The sequence below is a fragment of the Cervus canadensis genome, chromosome 2, assembly GCF_019320065.1.
Source record: "Cervus canadensis isolate Bull #8, Minnesota chromosome 2, ASM1932006v1, whole genome shotgun sequence".
In the NCBI taxonomy this organism is placed as follows: Eukaryota; Metazoa; Chordata; class Mammalia; order Artiodactyla; family Cervidae; genus Cervus; species Cervus canadensis.
Window position 1 is genome coordinate 34,436,605 of NC_057387.1, and position 25,987 is coordinate 34,462,591.

General features: G+C 38.4%; 1 protein-coding gene across 1 annotated transcript in view; it reads left to right on the forward strand.

Moving 5' to 3' along the window:
* Positions 1-25,987, forward strand: part of VAV3 (vav guanine nucleotide exchange factor 3) — a 412,369-nt gene that overhangs the window by 380,409 nt on the left and 5,973 nt on the right. The window contains exons 24-25 of the mRNA XM_043460478.1: positions 276-363; positions 7,765-7,894. Of these exons, the coding sequence (XP_043316413.1) occupies positions 276-363; positions 7,765-7,894 (218 nt within the window). The remainder of the gene's footprint in view (positions 1-275; positions 364-7,764; positions 7,895-25,987) is intronic.

Genomic DNA, 25,987 nt, shown 5'->3' on the forward strand with positions numbered 1-25,987 from the left:
ATTTTTCTGTGTTCTCAAACTGATCTTATAAATAAATTGGGCAGAATGATTGGTCAAATCTACTGCCCCCCAATCTCACTTTAAAAATTGGTTGTATCTTCAACCAGTCTAGTGAATATATTTTGTTAATTAGCTGTCACCAGTGTATTGGCATAGGTATATATTTTGCTTTCAGAATTAATTCCTATAATGTTATTGGGGCATGCCCTCTGGTAATTATTGATTTCTACTGATTAAAAACACATTTATATTCATAAGTTATCCATTGCCCACAGGTACAATAATGAAGCAAAGCACATCAAGATTTTAACGAGAGATGGCTTTTTTCACATTGCGGAAAATAGAAAGTTTAAAAGTTTAATGGTAAGCATTGATTAGTTCTTTTCAATCTGTGGTCTTTAGTTTTCTCTTATTGCAAAGGTCAGTTCAGTTCTATAGTTTCTTGGAAATGTTGCTTGCTGAAACATTTAAAGAGAATAATATCTTAATTTTGCAGCAGAATCCTGAAAATTTTAAGAATTCTAGTTAAGTTTTATATTGCCCTAAACATATTTTTCATTGTAAACTAAGTTTGCAAGTTTAAGATGATATTTCAGAGTCCACACTATATGATTCTTAGAACCATAGACACATTCAGGTTCATTTCATGCAAAATACAATATACTGTCAAATGGAAAACCTTTTTGTATTTTCTAGTCTAAGTGATTTGTGCTACAGTTCTCCTTCATTACCTTGGACAAGATCACACTTTTACCATATGACAGTGATTTCATAACAATTTTAGATTTAAATTGAAAGAGTATATTGTTACCAAGTTGCTTCATATAAAGATGATTAATTCTGATTTTAAAAAGTGCAACTTAGCATATAAGAATATTATGTACTGTCCATATAAACAATACATATATATCATTACATGTGCACTGCTAACAGGAAAGAAAAAAGTTCTTGTTTCCTGAAGAGTAATCTCAGGCCTGTTTCTCAAGTTGGAGAGTTTCTTAAGATAATGAAGAATTTGGATATAGGACATAAGATGCCTTTGTAGAGCTCTGTTAAGTACTTTGAGTAACATTGGGAAGGATCACTCACTGACTGAACCATCAACCAAATGATACATACTGCATCCATCCAGAAAACATCTCAAAGCACTTTGCAGATGTTAACACTAAAGTTAAAACTGAGTGTAAGAGAGCCTTACAAAATAGTCCAGCTTAAAAGTCTTATCCAAAAATTTAGAACCGATCAAGAGAGGAATCAGCATTTTAAAAAATTGAAGCATCTTGTGACTGAGCGACTGAACTGAATTGAACTAAGTCAAAAGAAAAGTAAGAAAACCTGTCATGACAAATACCACATTCCCAATTCAAAAGCTAAGGATGGGCAGCATGCTAAGGATGTGTCCTGGAAAATGCAAACCCTGTCAAATTGGCAACCAAGATCCAGGCATCCTCCCTGCTGGCAGCGACTTACTTCTGCTGGAGCAAGCAAGCTGTGCACAGAGAGAACGGAACCTGAGGAGGTTTCTTCCTGAAAGGAAAACCTAGCAGGGAGGTGGCAAGTGGATGCGCAAATAATGAGTAACAGCCCCAGCTGAGACATGAAAAAAGCATGCACAGGGCGTCTCCACATCACTGCAAAGACACACCAGCTTGACTCTCACCTGCAGAACTTAGGGTGCTTGGTAATGAGGCTGCTCTGTGGTATCATGGTTAATATGAGACTTCAAAAAAATGCTGTAGGGCCAAAGCTGACTACCAGCCTTGCTGACTTTGAAAGCAACAAAAGGGACTCCCATCACAGGAGATAAGCAAAGAGGATGAAAGCAATAATCAGTGGCAAGAACCAATCAGTTCAACTTTGTGTCACCTGGATTCAGCTCAAGAAAGTTCCTCATCCTCTGAGGTTAGATGTGAAAAGCCAGTAAATAACACCATGGCCTGGATTAGTGAACATAGATCCTCAGGTTCCTATCTGCATGGAAAGCTGTGATTATAATATATGCCATAAAGAGCAAGATTTCAAGTAATTTGTATCAGAGAGCGGTAAAAGTGTTTTCAGTTCTGGAAAGGGAAGTAAAAGTAGTTGTCACAGAGCTCACATAAGCTAACAGTTTATTACATGGTGTGTGTAAAACATCAGAAATGTCACTGCTGGAGACACATGCATGTGTTCTGTCCCTCCATATCAGGGGATCTTTTGTAAGGAAGTACATAATGCAGATAGTTAAAGGAAGGGGATTAAGAATTGATTGCAAAACTACAGTGAAACTGAAAAAAAAAATAAGCAAATGGATATGATAGTGAAAAGACAGACAAGGGACTAAAAAATCTCAGTCTTAGATAAATACTTTTTCAGGAAGAAAAATCACTGTAAAAAGTTGCTGAAGACCATTGAACTCGTCTGAACCTATCTTCTTTGTTTCTGTTCATTTCTTGAACAAATTTATATTGAGTCCTCACTGTGTGAAATCACTGTGATTCTGAAGAATTCTAAAAGGACTCAGTTCTGAAAAAATTCTCAAATTAGTAAATCTATCTGTACCAAAACCTCAAATAGTTCTATACTTGGACCCTAAACTAGGAAATGCCACACATGGACACCTGATCAGAAGGAATGGCTCCTATCTGAGTACCAGCCCCTCTAGAAGAAGATAAAGGGTTAATAGGCATTTCTCTCTGGGAGCTAGGGGCTTCCCTCTGCAACTGTAAGGAGTTACCTTTTGTCATGCGTTTTATGCTGATGTGAAATAACCCAGTTGCCACTATAACTGTATCTTGGTCTAGGAATTGAGTTATTTCTTAAGTATAGTTCAGTTTCCTCTGATCATGACTGATAATGTTATATCACCTATGTAATATTCATTTACCTAATGACATTCTAGGATTAAATTTAATTGGGAAAGGATGTAAAATGCAAACAAAATATAGAATTGTTTTAAATTAGCCAGTTTCTCAAGAAGATTGACCTCAGGTGGTTATAACCTAACCTTTTTTTACCTCCTCTGGTTTCAATGGCTTGGTTAACCGAAATCTTTGTTTTTCTAGTCATTAAATTTAAATTATAAATGAATTTCTGTATCCAGATTACAAGGCATTAATTTTGTTCTAATTTTCATGGATGCCAGACAGTCCATGTCCAAATGCTGTTTATAAATCATCTCCATTGCCCGTGTTTCCTTGGTAATTGGAATAACTGGCTCTCACTCATTATTTTTCAGAGAGACTTGAATTGTTGACACCACTGTGTCAGTGTGAGATAAGGAAAGCTTAGCGATTTCTTTTGTTTAGTGTCTTCTTATTTACTTGTAGTACCTGAAGGTCAATGACTGCTAAAGCGGGGGCGGATTAGACTAAAATATAGAAAGCAGAAAGGCATGAATTAAAAGAGATCCACAGTGGCACTATTTAATTCTACCAGTTAGAAACATGTAGGAAGATTTACCCTCATAAGACGGTAAAAATGGAACTAAAGTGTCTTCCATGCTTACTGAAGTGATAATAAAGTGTTTTGCAGCTTACCAAGTCACACAGCCCTAGGCCTTGGAAAAGTCATTTTTTGCTACCATAAAATCTGGAGGTGGGTAGGTATTAAATGATTAACAAGTCCTTTTCAGTATGATAATTCTGTGTTTTCTAGCCAACTTCTCATAAACTTTAATTCATACTAACTCATGATATATCATGCATAAAATTCATATTACTTATAACAAATTACTTATAACATTTACAACAATTTCAGTTACATTAAACTTCAAAGTTATTGGCTTCTGATTACTTTGTTTATTTGCACATTTTTTCCTAAAGAACACATTCACTCAGTTCAATGATAAAACTAAGAGAAATGTTTTATATATATATATATATATATAGTGTTGCTGATGCAAATGATAAAGTGCACAATTCTTTCAGAGACCTTACAAAATTTTGCATTTAAAAAACTTAAATGATAATATTGGTCTCTGAGCAGAATTTAATTCCAGACCTTGCCTTTACAAATCATGTTAAAACCACCGTAATATAAATGCTGTATTCTGATCAGGGAAGCCATTTTGGGGATATAAACTTCTGATGCCTTAGGAAGCATCAATATGAACAAAGCTGATGGAGGTGATGGAATTCCAGGTGAGCTGTTTAAAATCTTAAAAGATGATGCTGTGAAAGTGCTGCACTCAATATGCCAGCAAATTTGGAAAACTCAGCAGTGGCCACAGGACTGGAAAAGGTCAGTTTTCATTCCAATCCCAAACAAAGGCAATGCCAAAGAATGCTCAAACTACCACACAATTGTACTCATCTCACATGCTAATAAAGTAATGCTCAAAATTCTCCAAGCCAGGCTTCAACAGTACATGAACCATGAACTTCCAGATGTTCAAGCTGGGTTTAGAAAAGGCAGAGGAACCAAAGATCAAATTGCCAACATCTGCTGGATTATCAAAAAAGCAAGAGTTCCAGAAAAACATCTACTTCTGCTTTATTGACTACGCCAAAGCCCTTGACTGTGTGGATCACAACAAACTCTTACGATCTGAAAGAGATGGGGATACCAGACCACCTGACCTGCTTCTTGAGAAATCTGTATGCAGGTCAGGAAGCAACAGTTAGAACTGGACATGGAACAACAGACTGGTTCCAAATAAGGAAAGGAATAAGTCAATATTGTCACCCTGCTTATTTAACTTATATGCAGAGTACATCATGCAAAATGCCAAGCTGGATGAAACACAAGCTGGAATCAAGACTGCTGGGAGAAATATCAATAACCTCAGATATGCAGATGGCACCACCCTTATGGCAGAAAGTGAAGAAGAACTAAGAGCCTCTTGATGAAAGTGAAAGAGGAGAGTGAAAAAGTGGGCTTAAAATTCATTCTGAAAACTAAGATCATGGCATCTGGTCCCATCATATCATGGCAAATAGACTGAGAAACAATGGAAACAGTGACAGACTTTATTTTGGGGGGACTCCAAAATCACTGCAGATGGTGACTGCAACCATGAAATTAAAAGACGCTTGCTCCTCAGAAGAAAAGTTATGACCAACCTAGACAGCATATTTAAAAGCAGAGACATTCCTTTGCCAGCAAAGGTCCGTCTAGTCAAAGTTATGGTTTTTCCAGTAGTCATGTATGGATGTGAGAGTTGGACTATAAAGAAAGCTGAGCACTGAAGAATTGATGTTTTTGAACTGTGGTGTTGGAGAAGACTCTTGAGAGTCCCTTGGACTACAAGAAGATCCAACCAGTCCATTCTAAAGGAAATCAGTCCTGAATATTTGTTGGAAGGACTGATGCTGAAGCTGAAACTCCAACATTTGGCCACCTGATGCGAAGAACTGACTCATTTGAAAAGACCCTGATGCTGGGAAAGATTGAAGGCGGGAGGAGAAGAGGACGACAGAGGAGGAGGATGAGATGGTTGGATGGCATCACTGACTCAATGGACATGAGTTTGAGTAAATTCCAGGAGTTGGTGATGGAGAGGGAAGCCTGGCATGCTGCAGTCCATGGGGTCGCCAAGAGTTGGACACAACTGAGTGACTGAACTGAACTGAAAACTTCTGATATTTTAGCTTTTTTTCTTTTAAGTTGGCCAGATACTACTCCTTTGCTTCAGCAAGGATGCTTATAATCTGGGCCCAAGCAAGGAAGAAAAAATGGAAGAAAAAAAAATTTAAGTTATAGCATGTGTAAAACCATATCATCTGGGGTCTAAGAAAACAAGAAGATACTTAGAAAATGCTCCTTCCCTTTGCTTCCCTTTTTGCATATTTACATTTACCAGGTATTATTTGCTAATAGTACAATGTAGTTGACAGCACAAACTTTGGAGCCAGACACCAGTTTTACAACCTTGCCCAAGCTGATTAATCTCACTGAGCCTTGAACATCAGTGGGGAAAAGACCCATCTCTTGTTTCTTGTCTGAAGATTGTAAGAAACTATATAAAACTATACATATATTATATAACTATATAGAACTATATATAGTATATAAAACTATGAAGCACATGTGATCATGGTAGCTCTCATGGTTAGTCACAGGTACTAGGTACTTTATACTTTCTTTGCTATAATCTGTGAAATGGTTTATTATTCCCATTTTACAGATGTGAAAGGTGAAGAATCTCCATTTGCTTTATCCAGTACTTGAACCAAACCATGCTGCTTTTAGTTTATGAAGACGGTCTTTGTTATCTTTGTCTGTTCCCAGCCTGTCTGCTCTACTTAAAATAATCCTTTGTCCTTCCTGGCTTTTGAAATTACCCTTTTATTCAATTTAAGCCAAGCTACCTCCCCTCATGAACTCTTCCCTCTTCCTCTCTGGATTCTGAAAAGGAAGCTCGCTTTCCTTCTTGCCTCCAAACTCCCATAACCCTTCTCTTTCCTTCCACGGTGAGTATGCCTAGGAACCTTATCTTCATAATCTCTGTGATCCCTGGAACACCCCACACCATGCATCCCACAACTCATCAGAGTTTTCATAAATAATAAATAAATCATTGATGGTTCTCTTTCTCTTCTTTCAGGTGATTTTTGACTCGATTGTTTTGTTTGGGGGACTTTGAACATAAGCACTGAATGGAAGGGCTGAGTTAATGACAGTGTAATTTTTTTTTTTAAAGAAATGAGTTGCTTTTATACAGTTTAAAACAATAGTGCTGTAGAAGAAGCACTGAATAATTCAGTGAAAAATTATTTTGCTTTTATTTTCATTTCAGGAAACATAACTGATACTCATCTAGTGATAATATCCATTTTCCATTATGAATTAACCATTGTTAATTTTCTGTTTAAAGTAGAGGGATTACGATTTCTGCAGAATCTGTGAAACTGACATCACAAAGAAATATTCTGAGATTGTAGATGATGAGATGAAAGATGGTGGTGATGAAAGATGATGAGATGAAAGATGAGATGAAAGATGGTGGGTAGTTATGATATTAGGCTTGGATGTATTTAAGGCAAATTAGGTGTAAGAGGAAATTGGAAAGAACTACATTCTTGACTTCTGTGAGTACCAGGTGACATTCAGAGCTGAGAGAAGGTCACTAACACTCCTCGTAAGCCAGAAACAATGCCAAGTAAGCACTGTTTGTGGTTTAACAACTTTGATTTACAGTGGAAAAGCATATTTAGGATCAAGTTTGTTTTTCTGCTATGTTGAAAGAAAATGCAAGAAACTATAGATTACTATATATTCATAAAACAGCTCTTGCCTCCCTAAACAAAAATAAAGTATTTCATAAGTAAGAACAAGAATTTCTGTTCTGAGTTTGAGGTTTATTACGGCTTCTTTATACTTACTACATCCGACTGAAGACTAACAGGATATTGATTAACAGTGTGGGGTAACTCACATTATAAACGGTCTGGGTAACAAGGACAGTTACTAGTTGGGTGTCTTCTACATCCAGGAAGCAGGGACAGGTTACCATTTACTTGTTGTAACATGTTGTTTAGTCACTAAGTCGTGTCCAACTCTTTGCGACCCCATGGACTATAGGCTGCCAGGCTCCTCTGTCCATGGGATTTTCCAGGCAAGAATCTTGGAAGGGGTTGCTATTTCCTTCTCCAAGGGATCTTCCTGACCCAGGGAAGACTGCGGCAGGCTAGAGTTGAACCTGCACCTCCTCTTTGGCTGACACATTCCTTACCACTGAGGCACCAGGGGGCTTATGGAAAATTCAGCATTAAATTGATTATCCCTTCATTGTAAATAATTATGTGTCAAGGAGTTTGTGTGTTTGATTCTTTTTTCCTAAAGGAACTTGTGGAGTACTACAAGCATCATTCTCTTAAAGAAGGATTCAGAACCTTGGATACAACTCTGCAGTTTCCATACAAGGAGCCAGAACATGCAACTGGACAGAGGGGTAACAGAGCAGGCATCAGCTGTGAGTATTGTAATTTAGAATACAATTTGCTGACACCTAAGGATTGAAGCATGATAACATTAAACATCTTCATTCCAAATTTTGAAACAGAACCAGTTTATACGCTGATGATTTTAACAAGGAATTTTTTTTCCAGAGCAAAGTAGAATCAGATGGACCAGCAGGTTTATGAACATGCCTAGATTTAGTTCTTTGTGCCAAATTAAAAATGATGTTTGTGTCAAATCCATCAGAAATGAAGGGTATGTTAATATGTAAGTTTTGTACTTTTCCATGACTTTTATATCAGCCAAACTTTTTTTTAACTGACACATGTTTATGGTCACAATCCTGTTTGATTAACAGGATTTAAGCAAGACTGGTGCACAGTTCTCTCATTTAACCTCACACCCCAAGTCTGCTTGTTGATTCCATTTCAATGATTATTTTTGGAACTTTGAAGTAACTAAAAGCATGTTTCCTCTGATTTCAATATTTAAAGGTATACATTAGGCACTTTTGGAATGAGCACTGTGCCACACATAATCACAGAGATTAGCATACAAACCAAAAGCATGTTATAATTTTTAAATTTAATTGAAGGAAAATTGCTCTAATGGTGTTGTGTCAGTTTCTGCCACACAACAATGCTAATCAGCCATAATTATACATATGTCCCCTATTATAATTTGAATGTGAGTTCAAGTCAAAAACTTTTCTCATCATCATTTAATGTCATATAATCTTCCTGTTAGTAGATATAGTGTATAAAGAGAACACTGTGATGAAAAAATGCTGTGAATAAACTGATTTCATTCCCTTATTTTAATAGCATTTAAAAATTATTAATAAAATGTTTTAGAGAAAAAGGAACACAATTTTATTGCCCTCAGAATGTTTAGCCTAATCAAAAGGAGAATATCTAGAGTGAAAAAGAATTTGCGTCAGGTAATATAATTTTACCTTTTTTCCCCTAAAAGCAGAAACTGAAAGGGAAACAAATAATGCTCAGGGCACTAACACCACCAGTAAAATTTCATAGCACCTCCATAAAGTAAATATACAAGTAATTTGTCACATCAGCTGACAGGTTTTTTAATTTGAATAACTTAATAGCTGTTCTCTTCACAGCAATCAGTGATAAATGACCAGGCTTGTCCAATGAGAGTAGTCAGAGCACACTTTTCTGTTGAAACTGGAAACACATTAAACTTTATGTTTCTATGCTTTTAGCCCTCTGTTACCCAATTATCTTAAACACTCATATAGGCCATAATTTTTGCTAATTCAAAAGTGGAACTTTCCCTCAAAAAACAAACAAACTTTCTACAAAATCCCTTACAAATTTACCAAGGTTGTTACATTTCCCCTACATGGAAAGTATAATTTTCAGTTCTTTTAGTGTGCCTTCCCAGTAGCAGAAGATGATAAAAGTTGCCAAGGAGGTGAGCAACACTACAAATCCTGTTTGAGTTGCTCACTTAGTTTAGAACGTCCAGGTGAGAGGGGCTGGCAGTCAGAGAAAGGACTGGCACTTCCTGTGCTTCACACGTGTAGATGCTCAGAGAATATTGTTCAACAGCAAATGAAGTTGCCTAGTTTAAATTTTTGTTTAGTGTTTAACCAAATATGTAATGCTCAAACTTGTTCAGTCACTAGGGATGGAGATACAGACTATTCTCTTCTTTTAAAGCATACCCAACTGCATGATTTTGAAGATCCATGCCAGCCACAGGAAGATTTTGAGAGTCATGAATTCAAACATTGTAAGCCCCATCTTTTTAAGACTCTGGCACGTCATGATATAAGAACCCTTTTATAATTGAGAAGTAAAAGAAAATCATTCATTTAAAATTTAATCTTTGTTATAGCCAGCCTTTGTTCACCTATTATTCAGTTATTCATTCCTTCAACATATAATAATTACCTAACACAGACAAGGCAGTGTTCTAGGTATGGGGAATAGTAGTTGAGAATACAAAGTCCCTGACTTTATGGAGCTTATACTTTAATGAGGAGGCTCTGACAAGTCTGGTTAGGACTCTGTTTCTATATAGGATGAGCAGCAAAGATCTCACTCCCAAAGTGACCAGAAAGAGGTGAGGATGTGAGTTGGTGCATCAATCAGCAATAATTTCTTGATGGTCTCCAAGATCTTACACTCCAGGATTATTCAGTTGTTACCATAGAGCAGGAGTATAATCTTAGATTTATATTATCCCAGTGTTTTATTTGCTTGATGCTAACTTTGTATGGAATGAGAACACTAAGATCATTCTGAGGATTAAATAAGGTGCTGTGCATAAAGCGCTGAGCAGAGTGCCGATAACATGGTAAGCACACAGCGGAAGTCAGCTGAGCTGCTACCGATTTACCACTTCTACCATGGCTGCTGCTGGTCCTACTAGTACTAGCCCCTCCTCTTCTAATGCAGCAAACATTTTCTGTATTTCTAATAGTTGAATTACTAGTTTTAACTCATAGCAACTTACATCTTTGTTTTATGATTTTTTAAAATATCCCTTGCTCATTTGATGCCAAGTCCTGATTCAAGGTTGACTCTTAATTAAAGCATTGCTTCTGTTTTTATGCATGTGCCTCTCAAGAAGTGGTAAAGAGGAAACTCTACATACTCTGTATAGAAGGTTTGTGTAGGATGTCTTTAGAGTCATTACCTCTGGTTCATAGCTTTGGGTGCACTGCTAAATATCATCTCAGAATAATTTTTATGAAGAAGCAGTAAATACTGAGGGACATTGGCTTGGACAGGGCATGGTGTCTCCATTCCTTCTGAGTAATGGAGAAAGCAGAGCAGACAAGCCAAAGACAAGAACCATCTGTGTTCTGGGTAAGATTGGAGTTCCAGCTACCGATGCCTGCTATTTATTATTATTTTTCTCTTAAATACATAGTCAGCTTGGAAAAGAAAGACCCAGGGCATTGTAGAAGAGGCTGCTTGCTTGTGTATTAGTCTAGGTTAGAATGCATGCGTGTGTGCTAAGTTGCTTCAGTCATACCTGACTCTTTGCAACCCTATGGACTATAGCCCTCCAGGCTCCTCTGTCCATGGGATTTTTCAGGCAAGAATACTGGAGTGGGTTGCCATGCCCTCCTCTAGGGGATCTTCCCAACCCAGGGATCAAACTCATGTCTCTTATTTCTCCTACATTGGCAGCCAGGTTCTTTATCTTAGAGCCCCTAGGTTAGAATGTTCTTAGGCAAATTAAAAACTATTCTCAAATGTGTAAAATATGGTAAGATTATGACAGGCCTATCTCATGTAATTTCAAAATAAATATACATAAAGATACTACTTAGAATTAAACAGATATCCAGAGTATTGAACAAGAAGCATATAGCATTTCTAGGTGAGGAGCCCATTGTAGGCAATGCTCTGTCCGAGGATTGTGAGACTGTTTTTGCCTTTGCAATGACTTGAGTTTCCGCTAGAGATGGAGAGAGGAAGGAGGAGAACAGAGAGAACGCAGGCACAGCAGTGAGCTCTTGTGCTTCCCTAGAGACTGCCGTGGCCCCGTGGAAGATGTTCTGCCCTATCCTGTGGATCTCTGTAAGAATCTCATTACTTTCCAAAAATGGTCACAGAAAAACTGCCTTAGACTGCTGCAGGTGTAGCCTTAGGGCTTGTATATTTGAAGGGCACCGAGTTGACTTTTGCCTTTCCCGCTCTACAGTGAGCACTTAATTATTTTCAGGGCTGCTACTGAGTAAGCTGTCTGACCTTAGGCAACTCACTTAGCCTGTCTGGGCCCCAGCTTTCTTGTCTGATGAATAAGGAATGAGATTAGATATTTTATTATGTTCTTTCAAAAGCAGCTCCTGTTTCTTTCTTTGTACACGTGAGAAAAGGAGGTAAGGTAGAATGGTAATGGACCATTATACTTGGGAAAGTTGCACAACTAGCTATTTTGTAACTTATTAATAGACCTTAGGTATTTTCTCAAAGTAAATGGAAAATTAGTTGGGCCACAGAGTTGGTTAATGTTTAAAAAAAATTGTTGGTTACCACTATATTTACATGATCTCAAAATTTCTCATCACAAGAACTTGTTAATTACAAAAGGGACAGTAGAAAAACCATAAAAGTGATCAAAATTAGCATCACCAATGATGGGACAACTTGATATCATGTACCTCCTAATGTGATGCTCTGAGAAGGCTGCAACACCACTTTGGTGGTATTCCTGCCCCCCAGGGTCCACGGTTGGAATCTAATCATGAGGAAATATCAGACAAACCCAAATTCAATGACATTCTACAAAATAATTGGCCTCTACTCTTCAAAAATATTGGTGTCATGAAAGACAGAGAAAGAGTGCAGAATTGTTTTAGATTGAAAGAGACTAACGAAACATGACAGCTAGACACAACAGGTTGAATCTTGTACCTAGAATTATTTTCCTTTTTTTTCTTTTTTACTATAAAGGACACATATGGGACAATTAACACATTTTGAATGTTTCTAGATTAGTAATTTTTTGTTTTTGATAAGTGTACTGTTCATGTGTAAGAGAAGAAAATCCCTTTGATTTTAGGAAGGACATGCTGAAATGGTCTTCCCCAGTGACTCAGCAGGTAAAGAATTCGCCTGCCAATGCAGGAGACTGAAGAGACGTGGATTCAGTCCCTGAGTTCGGAAGATCCCCTGGAGAAGGAAATGGCATCCAACTCCAGTATTCTTGCCTGGGAAATCCCATGGACAGAGGAGCCTTGCTAAAAGAGTCGGACAGGACTTAGCAATTAAACAACAACAGTGAAATATTTAGAGATAAAAGGCATTACGTCTGGAACATATTATAAAATAGTTCAGGAAAACTAAAGAGCTTGATAAAACAAATGTAAAAGATTAACATCTGAGGAGTTTGAGTGAAAAAAATATTAGAATTCTTTGTACTATTCTTGCCATTTTTACGTCTGAGTTATTTCAGAAGTAATAAAATTTAGAGATGGTGCCTTTAGCTGAAGAGAACTAACAGAATTGGAGGAAAATGTCAGCATTCTCCTCTTCCGCCTGCTCCAGGAGCAGGGGGAGTTTGGTGCACTGATTTTAGGATGTGTAGAGTACTGAGTACATTGTACTTGAAACCATCTCTTCTTTACCTGTGACCATATTGTATTTACTTATTCATTCATTTGTTCTTTTAGTCAACAAATATTTGTTCAACACTGTGTGCCAAGTTCTGTTCTGGATGCTAAATATAACAGTGAATAAGATGGACAGTGCTGCTGCTAAGTCGCTTCAGTCATGTCTGACTCTGTGCAACACCATGGACTATAGCCCCGCCTGGCTCCTGTGTCCTTGGGATTCTCCAGGCAAGAATACTGGAGTGGGTTGCCATGCCCTCCCTCCAGGGGATCTTCCTGACCCAGGGATTGAACCTGTGTCTCTTTAAGTCTCCTGCATTGGCAAATGGGTTCCTTACCATTAGTGCCACTGAACAAACGTAAAACAAATAACTTCATGTGTGTGTGTGTTAGTGGCTCAGTTGTGTCTTACTCTCTGAGACACCATTAACTAGCCTGCCAGGCTCCTCTGCCCATGAAATTCTGCAGGCAGGAACACTGGAGTGGGTTGCCATTCTCTTCTCCAAGGGATCTTTCCTACCAAGGGATCAAACCCCAGTCTCCCTGCATTGCAGGCAGATCCTTCATCTGAGCCACCAAATTCTCCTAAGTCTTGTGCACAGGTGAAAGGGTAGGGCAAGAAGACCTGTTTAACCTGGAAGGTCAGGGAAGGACATTTTGAAGAAGTGGCATCTAGATGAAATTTACAAGATCTACAGACAACTGGCAGGGTGTGGCTTAGTGAAGGGTAGGGAAACACCAGAGTGAAGAAGCAGTTTGTGTGAAGGACATTAACAGGAAATAACTTGACACATTTAAAGAATTAGAAGGGGGCCAAATGTTTAAAACATAGTGAGTGGATTCTAATATGTACAATAGAAATGTAATGGAGCATTATAAGCAGAAAATGATATGAACGGATTTACATTGTTTTTAAATATCACTGCCTACTCTGTGAGAATGGCTTGGAGAGAGGCATGGACACAAGAAAGGAGTGAGGAAAATTCCGCAGATGTCCAGGGGAGAGATGATGGAGGTTTGGACACAAGTTGAATAAAGACAGTAGAGCAAGACGATGGGCTGATTTAGATATAATCTGGAGATTGAATTGACTGGATAAAGGAATTGGGGTAGAAATAGTACATGTGTGATACACAAGTATCTGCCTTAGATGACCCAAATGGTGAAACAATGGCCTGATCAAGAAACAAACGGGATATAACACATACAAAGGAGAAGGTAATATATTCAGTTTTGCACAGATTTTTAGTATCTGTGCATACTCAGTGGTTCAGTAGGCAGCTGATACTAAGAAGAGTGGTTGGGGTTGAAGATAAGAGTTTTATGAATCATTCATACTTCATTTCACAGTTTCCAAAGAATATATATTAATAGTATTGTTTTTATATAGGTTTAGCAATTTCTTCAAGTGTATTGCTCCCCAAAGCCTTGGAAACCAGGCTCCTTTGCTTCTTATTCTCAAAGTGTACTTTGCACAGCACCTCTCATAAAACACCTGTTTAGGAAGGGCTAAATGAGTGAAGTAACAGCCTAAGGTCTTTGGGAAACATACCAGGTATTAAAGCACTATGTTATTTGAAAAAACAGGGAAAGATGAGTGGGTTTGAAAACAAATATAGAACAGCTTGATCGTTTTGAAGCTATGACAAATCTTATAGCAATTCTTCAAAAATTGACAAAGGCTTCCTGGGTCTCTGGGACTGTCCAAGTGACCTTGCAGGAAAAAGTAAAAGCCAGAGCCAAGCCTGTTTCTTCCTAGTGCAGTTGCTTTCCTTTCACGCAGGTACCTCTGTGATTCTATTGGCCATCTGAGAAGGTACTTGAACTTCATCTTAGCCAGTGTTTTAGAAACTTGGAGAATTTATATCATTCATATTTATTTAACTCACTGTAACATAACTTTCTTATTCCTAAAATTCTTTAAATATCCTGATAATATCTTAGCCTATTTATTAGTTCTGTCACAGTGTTAATAGTGGATAATATTTATCTCCTTTATACAAACTCGTCAAACATTCACTGAGTTTTTAACTTCTTGCCCTTGTAGTTCAACATACCCATATTTATCCACTCATATTCTGATCTCCTAATTTTATCCTCAGTCTTTCGTCTTCTTTTTCCCTGGTCATTTGGGATGTGATTTTAATTTAATCTAATTTTATGCTGGTAATTTAAATATTTGTTTTAATCTCATAAAATAGCTTCCTGAACTGCCATAAAAATTATCATAAATTGAGGGGATTAATATCAACAGAAATTTACTCTTATTGTTTTGGAGGCCACAAGTCTGAAATCAAAATGTTGGCAGGGTTGGTTCCTGCTGGAGTCTCTGAGGGACAATTCACTGCATGCCTCCCTTCTAGTTTCTGGATGGCTGCTGGCAGTCCTTGGTGTCCCCTGGCTTATAGACATCACTCCCAATCTCTGCCTTGTCTTCACATCACTTTTTCCTCTGTGTGTCATCTCCCTTTCTCTTCTTTTATATAAAAACTTATTTCATTTACAGCTCATCCTAACACAGGATGATTTCATCTTGAGATCCTTAACTTATATCTGCAAAAACTATTTTCCGAATAAGATCACATTCACGGGTTTTAGGTGGACATAACTTTTGCAGGGATTGAGGGCAGTGGAGGGATGAGGGATGGGTGGGGGTGAGGCGCCCTTCAACTCACTATAATCTCACAGTACTAATTTTAAATCTTTCTCCAAATTTTTCCATCCTTTTCTTTTTTTGTTGGAGTTATCATAAGACTGTGCATTGTTAGGGTAGACAGGTAGTCAATCAATAGGGAATTAGAAGGGAAACATTACTTTAACACAGCAAAGTGTATTCAATGGCTTGTAACTTTCCTACAATGAAATGCATGGTCTTCCTGAGAAAGGGTACTTCTAGCCAATGAAAGTTTCCCCAATAACCTACATGAGTGATTGTCTGAAATATTATAAAATATTCTTGATACAGAATAAGAACTTAGTAATTCTGATATTTAATAATTTAATTTTTAACAATACTATGTTATTCAAACACCTTTCACATATATTAATGTCTCCAACCTAGTGTTTCATGAACTGCCAGCCCCATGAGAAGCATGCAGGGAAGGTTTCATTGGTTAAATAAATGTACCAGAAGTGCTGCTTATATGATATAGCAAAGTGACAAATTTCCCTAGTTTATCTCATCCTGCAACTCTGTCTCATAGTGTCTCAACATATGTAATGTTTGCATTATGTGTTTTAAGAGAGTTAAACATGTGATGTACTTAGAACAATGTCTGGCACATGGGAAGTGCAAAATACACACTTTTTTCCTGGGCTAAGGTGGTTCTAACATATTGCTGACATTTTTTATATTCTTTTCCTTAGGATGTCTATCACATCCACAGAATTTACTGTTCTTGGGGCAACTGATCAACTACAGCAGCACATCTTCATTATTAGGTCATGCTGGGCTTCCCTTTTTTATTGACTTATATCAGGAGCTTTACTAGCTACTGTAAGGCATTTTTATCCTGAACCTGATAGCTTTAACAGTTAGTAGCCAGGACCCAGGGTCACTTCAGAAATCTATAGCTTACAGACTGAAATTCTACAGATACAAGTAACCTCACTCAATGCTATCTTTTTTCATGTTTCACAGCTCAAAAAGCAGTCTATATGTTTTAACATGTCTCATTTTGTATACTGTTCTTGCTATAAACCTTATTTTCTAAAGTTAAAACTGCTCTCAGTATGTGTAATGCTCCCTAACTGACTGTGGTATCCTCATGTGGCAGCCTGACCCAAGGCTTTGGTTTTTCTAGTCTCTCTCTCCTCTAAAGCAAACGTAAACTGAGAAGAATTCTTTTTTTTTTTTTCCCCCTCGCTAAAATTTGGACTAGGCTCCTAGCTTTGAGGAACAATGCTGAGAGCTCTTTTTTGCCTCATATATACCACCAGTGTCCAGCTTTCCTTCCCTGCTGAATTCCAGGTCCGCATAAGGGACCGGGTATTAACTCTGCAACTCTCACCTTTCCTAATAGCATGAGAAGTTGAATACAAACTTGGCCAAGGTTTCGTTTTATTCACAGCTTTAAGAAATCAGTATTTTAAGAATCCACTTGCACCAGACACTCTACCACACATACCCCTTGGGTGTTACATGCTAGCTTAACAGCTGAACAACAGATAGGAATGCAGGGGGATTCCAGGATTGAGGCTTCTCAGACTTCACCTCATCCCTGGTAGAGGCTTTTTAAAGCAAATATCTTTTGTGACATTTCTGAGAGGTCATCTTCAGGTTTCACTTATACTCAGGTGACTTTATGTCCACAACTACACAAAGCACCTAATTAGTTTTGAAAAAAAATTTTTAAATGCTTATTTTGTTTCAGAAACTTGATTTATTATAGCTATTTACGATAATTAGTTATCTCTTTGACTCTTGAAACCCTATGGACTTTAGCCCTCCAGCTTCCTCTGTCCATGGAATTCTCCAGGCAAGAATACTGGAGTGGGTTGTCATGCCCTCCTCCAGAGCCCTCCTTCCTGACCCAGAGATCGAACTTGTGTCTCCTGCATTAGCACATGTATTCTTTACCACTAGTGCCACCTGGGAAACCTGCCTCTTCAAAGCTACTCAAAGTTAAATATACTATATACACACTCTACCATGGAAACCTTTCATATGATGTGTTTTGTTCCCTTCCTTGCTGTATTTCTTTTTCAATAAACTACTCAGATTTATCAATCCCTTGTCATATATGTGGTTGCCAAATCTGTCACCATCCTGGCCACCCTGCTATGAACACACTCAAATTTTTAAGAGTTGAGCACAAGCATCTCAGGATTGGCTAACTTGCTCATTCAAATCTTTTCCTATTCAGAGCTCTGTCTTTCTATCCAAAGCTCCATCTTCCCCAGTTAATTTTCCCTCTTTTTCTTCATCGTTCTTCCTTATAGGGAAGTTCTCCAAGAACTTCTTTCCTCATCTCTTCTTTAGTCATTACAGTCTCACCAATAATCCCCACAGGTCCCCACATTCATTCATTCGACAGATCTTAACACATATATATGGAATCTAGAAAAACAGTACTGATGAACCAATTTGCAGGACAGGAATAGACACAGACATAGAGGACAGACTTGTGGACGTAGCATGGGAAGAAGAGGGTGGGACAAATTTGAGAGAATAGCCCTGACATATATACACTATCACATGTAAAATAGATAGCTGGTATAAAGCTGCTGTAGAGCAAAGGGACTCAGCCTGGTGCTCTGTGACACCAGGGGTGGTGTTAATACTAGAGGGGTGGGACGTGGGGGTGGGGTGGGCGGAAGACTTGCGAGAGAGGGGACATCTGTATACTTACGGCTGATTCATGTTGTTGCATGGCAGAAACCAGCACACTGTTTTAAGCAATTATCCTCCAATTAAAAATAAGTTTAAAAAAATAGATATTTATTGAGGGCCTACTGCAGGATAAGCATTGTTCAAATTACTGGGGATACACAGCAGTGGGGGAAAAAAAAAAAAAGACAAGTCTGTGCCTTTCTGGAACTCACATGGTAGTGGGGACAGTGGATAATAGATAAAAATAAATTATATAGTGTCCTAGAAGAAAGACCAAAAAGGCAAAATGGCTGTCTGAAGAGGCCTTAGAAATAGCTGTGAAAAGAAGAGAAGCAAAAGGCAAAGGAGAACAGGAAAGATATACCCATCTCAATGCAGAGTTTCAAAAAAGAGCAAGGAGAGATAAGAAAGCCTTCCTAAGTGATCAGTGCAAAGAAATAGAGGAAAACAATAGAATGGGAAAGACTAGAGATCTCTTCAAGAAAATTAGAGATACTAAGGGAACATTTCATGCAAAGATGAGCACAATAAAGGACAGAAATGGTAGGGACCTAACAGAAGCAGAAGATATTAAGAAGAGATGGCAAGAATACACAAAAGAACTATACAAAAAAGATCTTCATGACCCAGATAAGCATGATGGTGTGATCACTGCCCTAGGGCCAGACATCCTGGAATGCAAAGTCAAGTGGGCCTTAGGAAGCATCACTATGAACAAAGCTAGTGGAGGTGATGGAATTCCAGGTGAGCTATTTCAAATCCTAAATGATGATGCTGTGAAAGTGCTGCACTCAATATGCCAGCAAATTTGGAAAACTCAGCAGTGGCCACAGGACTGGAAAAGGTCAGTTTTCATTCCAGTTCCAAAGAAAGGCAATGCCAAAGAATGCTCAAACTACTGCACAATTGCACTCATCTCACACGCTAGCAAAGTAATGCCCCACATTCTCCAATATAAGCTTCAACAGTGCATGAACAAAGAACTTCCAGATGTTCAAGCTGGATTTAGAAAAGGCAGAGGAACCAGAGATCAAATTGCCAACATCCACTGGATCATAGAAAAAGCCAGAGAATTCCAGAAAAACATCTCCTTCTGCTTTATTGACTACACCAAAGCCTTTGACTGTGTGGATCACCATAAACTATGGAAAATTGTGAAAAAGATGGGAATACCAGACCACCTGACCTGCCTCTTGAGAAATCTGTATGCAGGTCAAGAAGCAACAGTTAGAATAGCACATGGAACAACAGACTGGTTCCAAATTGGGAAAGGAGTATGTCAAGGCTGTATATTGTCACCCTGCTTATCTAACTTATATGCAGAGTACATCATGCTGTGCTGGATGAACTGCAAGCTGGAATCAGGACTGCCAGGAGAAATATCAATAACCTTAGGTATGCACATGACACTATGCTTATGGCAGAAAGCAGAGAGGAACTAAAGAGCCTCTTGATGAAAATGAAAAAGGAGAGAGAAAAAGCTGGCTTAAAACTCAACTTTCAAAAAACAAAGATCATGGCATACAGTCTCATCACTTCTGGCAAATAGATGGGGAAACAATGGAAATAGTTATAGACTTGATTTTCATGGGCTCCAAAATCACTGCAGATGGAGACTGCAGCCATGAAATTAAAAGATGCTTGCTTCTTGGAAGAAAAGCTGTGATGAACCTAGATAGCACATTAAAAAGCAGAGACATCACTTGCCGACAAAGTGTCTGTCTAGTCAAAGCTATGGTTTTTCCAGTACTCGTGTATGGATGCGGAGAAGGCAATGGCAACCCACTCCAGTTCTCTTACCTGGAAAACCCCATGGATGGAGGAGCCTGGTAGGCTGCAGTCCATGGGGTCAACTAGGAGTCGGACACGACTGAGCGACTTCACTTTCACTTTTCACTTTCATGCATTGGAGAGGGAAATGGCAACCCACTCTAGTATTCTTGCCTGGAGAATCCCAGGGATGGGGGAGCCTGGTGGGCTGCTGTCTATGGGGTCGCACAGAATCAGACACGACTGAAGTGATTTAGCAGCAGCAGCAGCATGTATGGATGTGAGAGTTGGACTATAAAGAAAGCTGAGCACTGCAGAATTGATGCTTTTGAACTGTGGTGTTGGAGAAGACTTTTGAGAGTCCCTTGGACTGCAAGGAGATCAAACCAGTCAATCCTAAAAAGAAATCAGTCCTGAATATTCATTGGAAGGGCTGATGTTGAAGCTGAAGTTCCAATACTTTGGCCACCTGATGCGAAGAATTGACTCATTGGAAAGGACCCTGATGCTGGGAAAGGTTGAAGGCAGGAGGAGAAGGGGATGACAGAGGATGAGATGGTTGGATGGCATCACCAACTTGATGGGCATGAGTTTGAGCAAGCTCCAGGAGTTGGTGATGGACAGGGAAGCCTGGTGTGCTGCAGTCTATGGGGTCGCAAAGAGTCGGACAGGACTGAGTGACTGAACTGAACTGATACTAGAAGTTGGTGAGTGTCCTGGAAAATTAATTTAACAGTATAATGCTACTCAGGGGTTCTGCGAGTGGTTTATGATTTTAACTGAGGTGGTCAGGTGATGAACAAAACTAGAGATTTGTTTTTCTTCCTTTTGGTTGTTTAGTAGAGAGCTCGTTCAGCAGTTTTGAATTTTCTTCACAGTAGAACAGGCTAATATCAGCTGCTGGCTTCACCAGCTCCCCTTTCTAACAAGGTCACTTGGATGAGAGCACTAATCACATTCATGTGGGCTTCATTCTCATGATCTAAGCACCTCCGCAAAGCCTCAGTTCCTAGCGCCATCACATGAGGCATTAAGTTTCAACATATGAATCTGGGGGATGGTGAGGGGGTCACAAATATCTGGTCCATAGTAAAAAGGGAGTTTCTACTATTATAAACTCACGTAAATACCCTAATCCATCTGAAGAGCAGGCTACTGAACTTTGACCATGGTATGGGCAGAGCTTCCATGCTCATCCTCAGCAGTAGGACAGTGGGAATTGAGGGACTATGTGCCCTCTAACTACTTCTTTGCTTGTATATCACTTCCCACCCCACCCTCCACAATAATCTCATGTTTTTCTCTGTACCACGTGCCACAACTGGTATGTATCCGTGGCTCTTTTATGGGGCATTGGGGTAGGCCTCATTGTGAAAGTAACTGTTTAATAAAAACTCAAGGAAACGCACAGAGGAGCCAGTGCAAAGGCAGGCACACTCATGAGGTGTGCAATGTGAACAGAGCAGCAGAGATGGAGACAGAGAGCAGATCAGCCTATGTGCGGCTGTGGACGGCTTTAGCTTTTACTCTGGAAGAAATGGGAAGCCATTGGAAGGATTTAAACAGAGGGGAAACATGGTCTGGCTGTAATAGGATTGTTCTAGGGAGCCTGGCTGGCTACAGTCCGTAGGATTGACAAGAATAGACTGAACACATGAGCGCAGCAACAGTGTAGAAACAGGAAGGCCAATCAGGAGGCTTATGCAGCAATTCGGCAGCCTGGACCAACACGCAGCTAGACAGGTGATATACTGGGTTGGCTAAAATGTTCATTCAGGTTTTTCTATAATATCGTATGGAAAAACCTAAATGAACTTTTTGGCCAACCCAGTATTATGACGATGACCCAGAGGGACATTCTGACACATCAGATGTGAGATAGAGTAGCAAGAGAATATTCTAAGATGACTGTAAGGTTTTTGGCTTAAGCAACTGGAAGATTGGAGATTTTTTTTTTTTAGGGAAGTACTTAAATGGAGCCTAAATTCTACTCACAGCACTAAGATGAGTGATTTCTGTATCTCAGTATCAACTATCTCTCTTCACTAATTTGTAAGCTCTTTTGAAGTCTGATGCTCTGTCTTTAAGAGTAAGCATTTAGAATAAAGTTCACATCTTGGTAAACTAGATGCCTATAAATAATCTGAAGTCCCCTGAAATGTCAAATGATCTCATTTTCCATAACAATAAGGCCTTATTATACTCAGTTTTTCTCATTAATGGCTTTATATATTTAGATTGTGCAGTATTGAATACTGAGTAGCTGTTTATATTCACAATAAGTCTAAGTATTCCTTGTCATATCTTTGAATTTTAGGTTAGAGGAGATTTGTCCATTTACCAGATGTTAGCATTCAATTAAATAAAACCAATATTATATATAGTGAAGGGAGAGTTGATACTGAGATACAGAAATCACTCATCTTAGATAGTGCTGTGAGTAGAATTTAGGCTCCATTTGAGTACTTTCCTAAAAAAAGAAAATAAAAATCCAATCTTCCAGTTGCTTAAGCCAAAAACCTTACAGTCATCTTAGAATATTCTCTTGCTATTCTATCTCACATCTGATGTGTCAGAATGTCCTGCTGGGTCACCGTCATAATTCAACCAATCTGAATTTGTTTCTTCAGTGACAATATATAAAATACACAATAAACCCTGTGTATTTGAGAGAAATTAGGGGAACAGATATTTGATACTATGTCTATGAATGTTGCTGCAAGTCTAAGAAGACATGACTAGGTTCCAAAATAAAACTAGGCTAAGGATCACAAATTTAAATTAAACATTCATTAAATTCTCAACATGTTCTCTGTTGCTAGGCCATCTGTAGATGATCCTGGTAAAAGGAATTCCTGGATCCTTCATAGTGGGTCCACACAGGAACATAGTTCTTCAGGAAAACCTCTAGGCCATTACTGGGCCCAAACTCAGGGACAACTGTATTGATGATGGTACCATTGGTACAACTGTCTAATATTTTTTACTGATAACTTTTTTTTTTTAACATAAATGAGTGTGAATACCTGTGGTTGTTACAACTAAAGGCTCAGCATTAGGTAATTCCTGCCCCAGAGAATAATTACCAAATGCTTAACCTCATCTTCAGTTATATAAATGATGGATAATTAAGTGGTAGTTCAAAAATACTTTGATTTGATATCAATACCTTAAGGACAAGTGTTGATTGAGCTTGGTCTCTGCAGTGTACAAATTTCAAATGTTATTGAAAATTGAGTGGATTTTCATTTACTCATGAACATGAATAGCCTAATCAAGGCAGAGCGTAACATTTTAAAGCAATGCTAAGTTAACCTTGACAACAGAAATATGTGTCGATACCAGTTCACTAGTACTTTTTATTCTACTGCGAACATTGTGTTCCTTTTTTAATTGACATACTTCTGTGGCTCTGTCATCTCAGTCAAGTCTCAGAACTAAATAATATTCAGTAGTGATTTGCCAGTCAGTTTATAATGGTTATGCCAATAGCTTCTGTTTCTATTAGAAAATGTCAGTATTTCAAGTTTTAACTTGGAAGAGTTAATATTTGACTGTACTTTTAATAATTCCTAATGAGAACTGTCAAGTCACTAGACTATGAGCCACTTATTTGCTAATATTCCATAAACAGCCTATTTGAATACCAGGTATTATATGAAATTAACCAGAGAGACCTAACTGGCTGTGATGGTCTCTCTGAGCAATGTTCTCCGTCTGTGCTAATAAGGAGTTGAAAGTATTTGAGGAAGGAGGAAAGTTAGGCCCTACACTAAGGCATGCGGTTTGCAAATGACTGTTTCAATGAAAAAGGTCTCAACATAGATTTAATATTATCTCAGTGGATAGAGATATGAATAAAAGTTCTTTCTTTTAAAAAGCTTCCTGGAATAAGGTGATGTACTAGCACCAGGCTCCCTATAGTACTAGGTGGTGAATGAATTTTAGGCCAGGAAGTAAAAGGAATGGGAGGTTATAATCCCTCAATGTTCCCATTTGAATGTCACTGTTACTCAGCTGTTTCTATTCCATTCCAGGATATGCACCTGCCAATAATTTTTATATTAGCATCTTGGTACAATAATGTAGAAAACGTCTATCTGTATGTGTGTGTAGAAATAGGTGGATATAGTCTCTCTATGGGCATAAATGTTTTATAGGCTAAACCATTTCACAAAATATGTTTATCAAATACTTTATTCTGACATTGCTTACATCTAGATTTAAGTCCATACTTTCCTAGGGAGACACATTCTTTTACACTTTTATCTCCGTAGGTGCCAGGCATTCAAATACTGTTTTGCCAGCTTATAAGAATTTAGGACCCAAAGGCAGTGAAAATTGATATGTAGAAAGACTGACAACAATAAGTCATGCTACAATGTGTAGAAAACTAGAAAGCATCTTACCAGGACTTAAAATGTTTGGCTGAGAGCTACATATTGGGATGTAAGAGGTTAATCAGTTTCTCTCCTGAGAAGATTCCTCGGGCCTATGGTATGGTTAATGCCATGAGACATACAGTATTTAATAGCTGTTCAGCATCTCAGAAAAAAATGATAGTTGCTGTAGGAATATCACTGATAGATTATGGCTCTCAGGGATCCTGGGCAACAAGACATGAACATGTTTCATGTTCTTTCCTTTGTTTGTGCCAGTTTTTGTTGGGAGTCTTTGAGCAGTTAAGTGAGCAAAGATGAGCTCAACGAATAGGAGGAGGAGCTATCTACATAAATTTGCGATTTAAGTACCATTTAGTTGTGTTTTCATTGATTTCTTATTTCTTCCTTCTAGAGTTAACTTATCTTTTGTTATCTTTCAGACTCTTGACTTGAATTACCTTCATTAGAAATTACAGGGAAATACCACTTCTTTTTATTACACCATGGATAAATAGTCCCAGAGAGAGAATCAAGGATGGACACTTAGAAAACAGTTTGAGGAGCAAATTCTTCTCATTACACGGAAGTAATGAGTAGAATGAAGAGTTCTCCCAAACGTGGGATAGGAATCTTGGCACCAGATTTTCTGCCAATAGTAGTTAGGGTGCCATTTTCCTCATTCAGTTAGAGATGCCATCCTTTCCTCTCTTTAACGATAGATATAACATGACCTCAAAAATCAAACAAACCAGTTACATAGCATGGTGATACAAAGTCAGTTGCACAGACTATAAAATTAGTTGTATGGGCACATACTGCTACATTAAAAAAAAAAAAGTGTAACTTGGAACATGCAGTGGACTAGAAGAGAACCTTGATTATCAACAAGGATACACTTCAGGGTAGGTTAAATATGGGAGGCCACTTATGAAAAAAGTGTCATGCATGCATCAATTTATATATGAACCCAAGAATCACTGAACCCCTCCTTTCAGTTCCTCTGTGCAGTCTGTTTGGTTGGAATCTAAGCATCCCCTTAATGAGCTACTGCTATTCTTAGGTACAAGGGTATGTTAAGAACCCAGATTCTTTCAAGTTCATCCTTAAGGTGAAGTCTGCCTTCTCAAGAACCAGGATGGTAGCTATCGCATTCCAGACAGCAGGGTAGAATAAAGAAGAAGAGAAGGGTGAAGGTGTGTGCCAGCTGCCTTCCCAGGAAAGATGCCTCATGATCAACTTTTGCTTACATCCCATCCCAGTAGCAAAAACTTAGTAATAGTCTCTGGGCAAACATAGCTCAACCAAATAACTTATTACATGGATCAAGGGGAGAATAAACATTGGGAGAAAGTTTACAATCACACTTCGTTTCTATTGCAATGGCACCTTGGCATCAGCAGGGAGAGTTTTAAAACTGTCTAAGGTGGTACCTGAAGCAGAGGGATAGATGCAGAGTAGGCAGCAGTGAAGAGCCTTGTCTTGAGTCACACTGCCTAGGTTTGAATCTAGGTTGACCTCAAATATGAA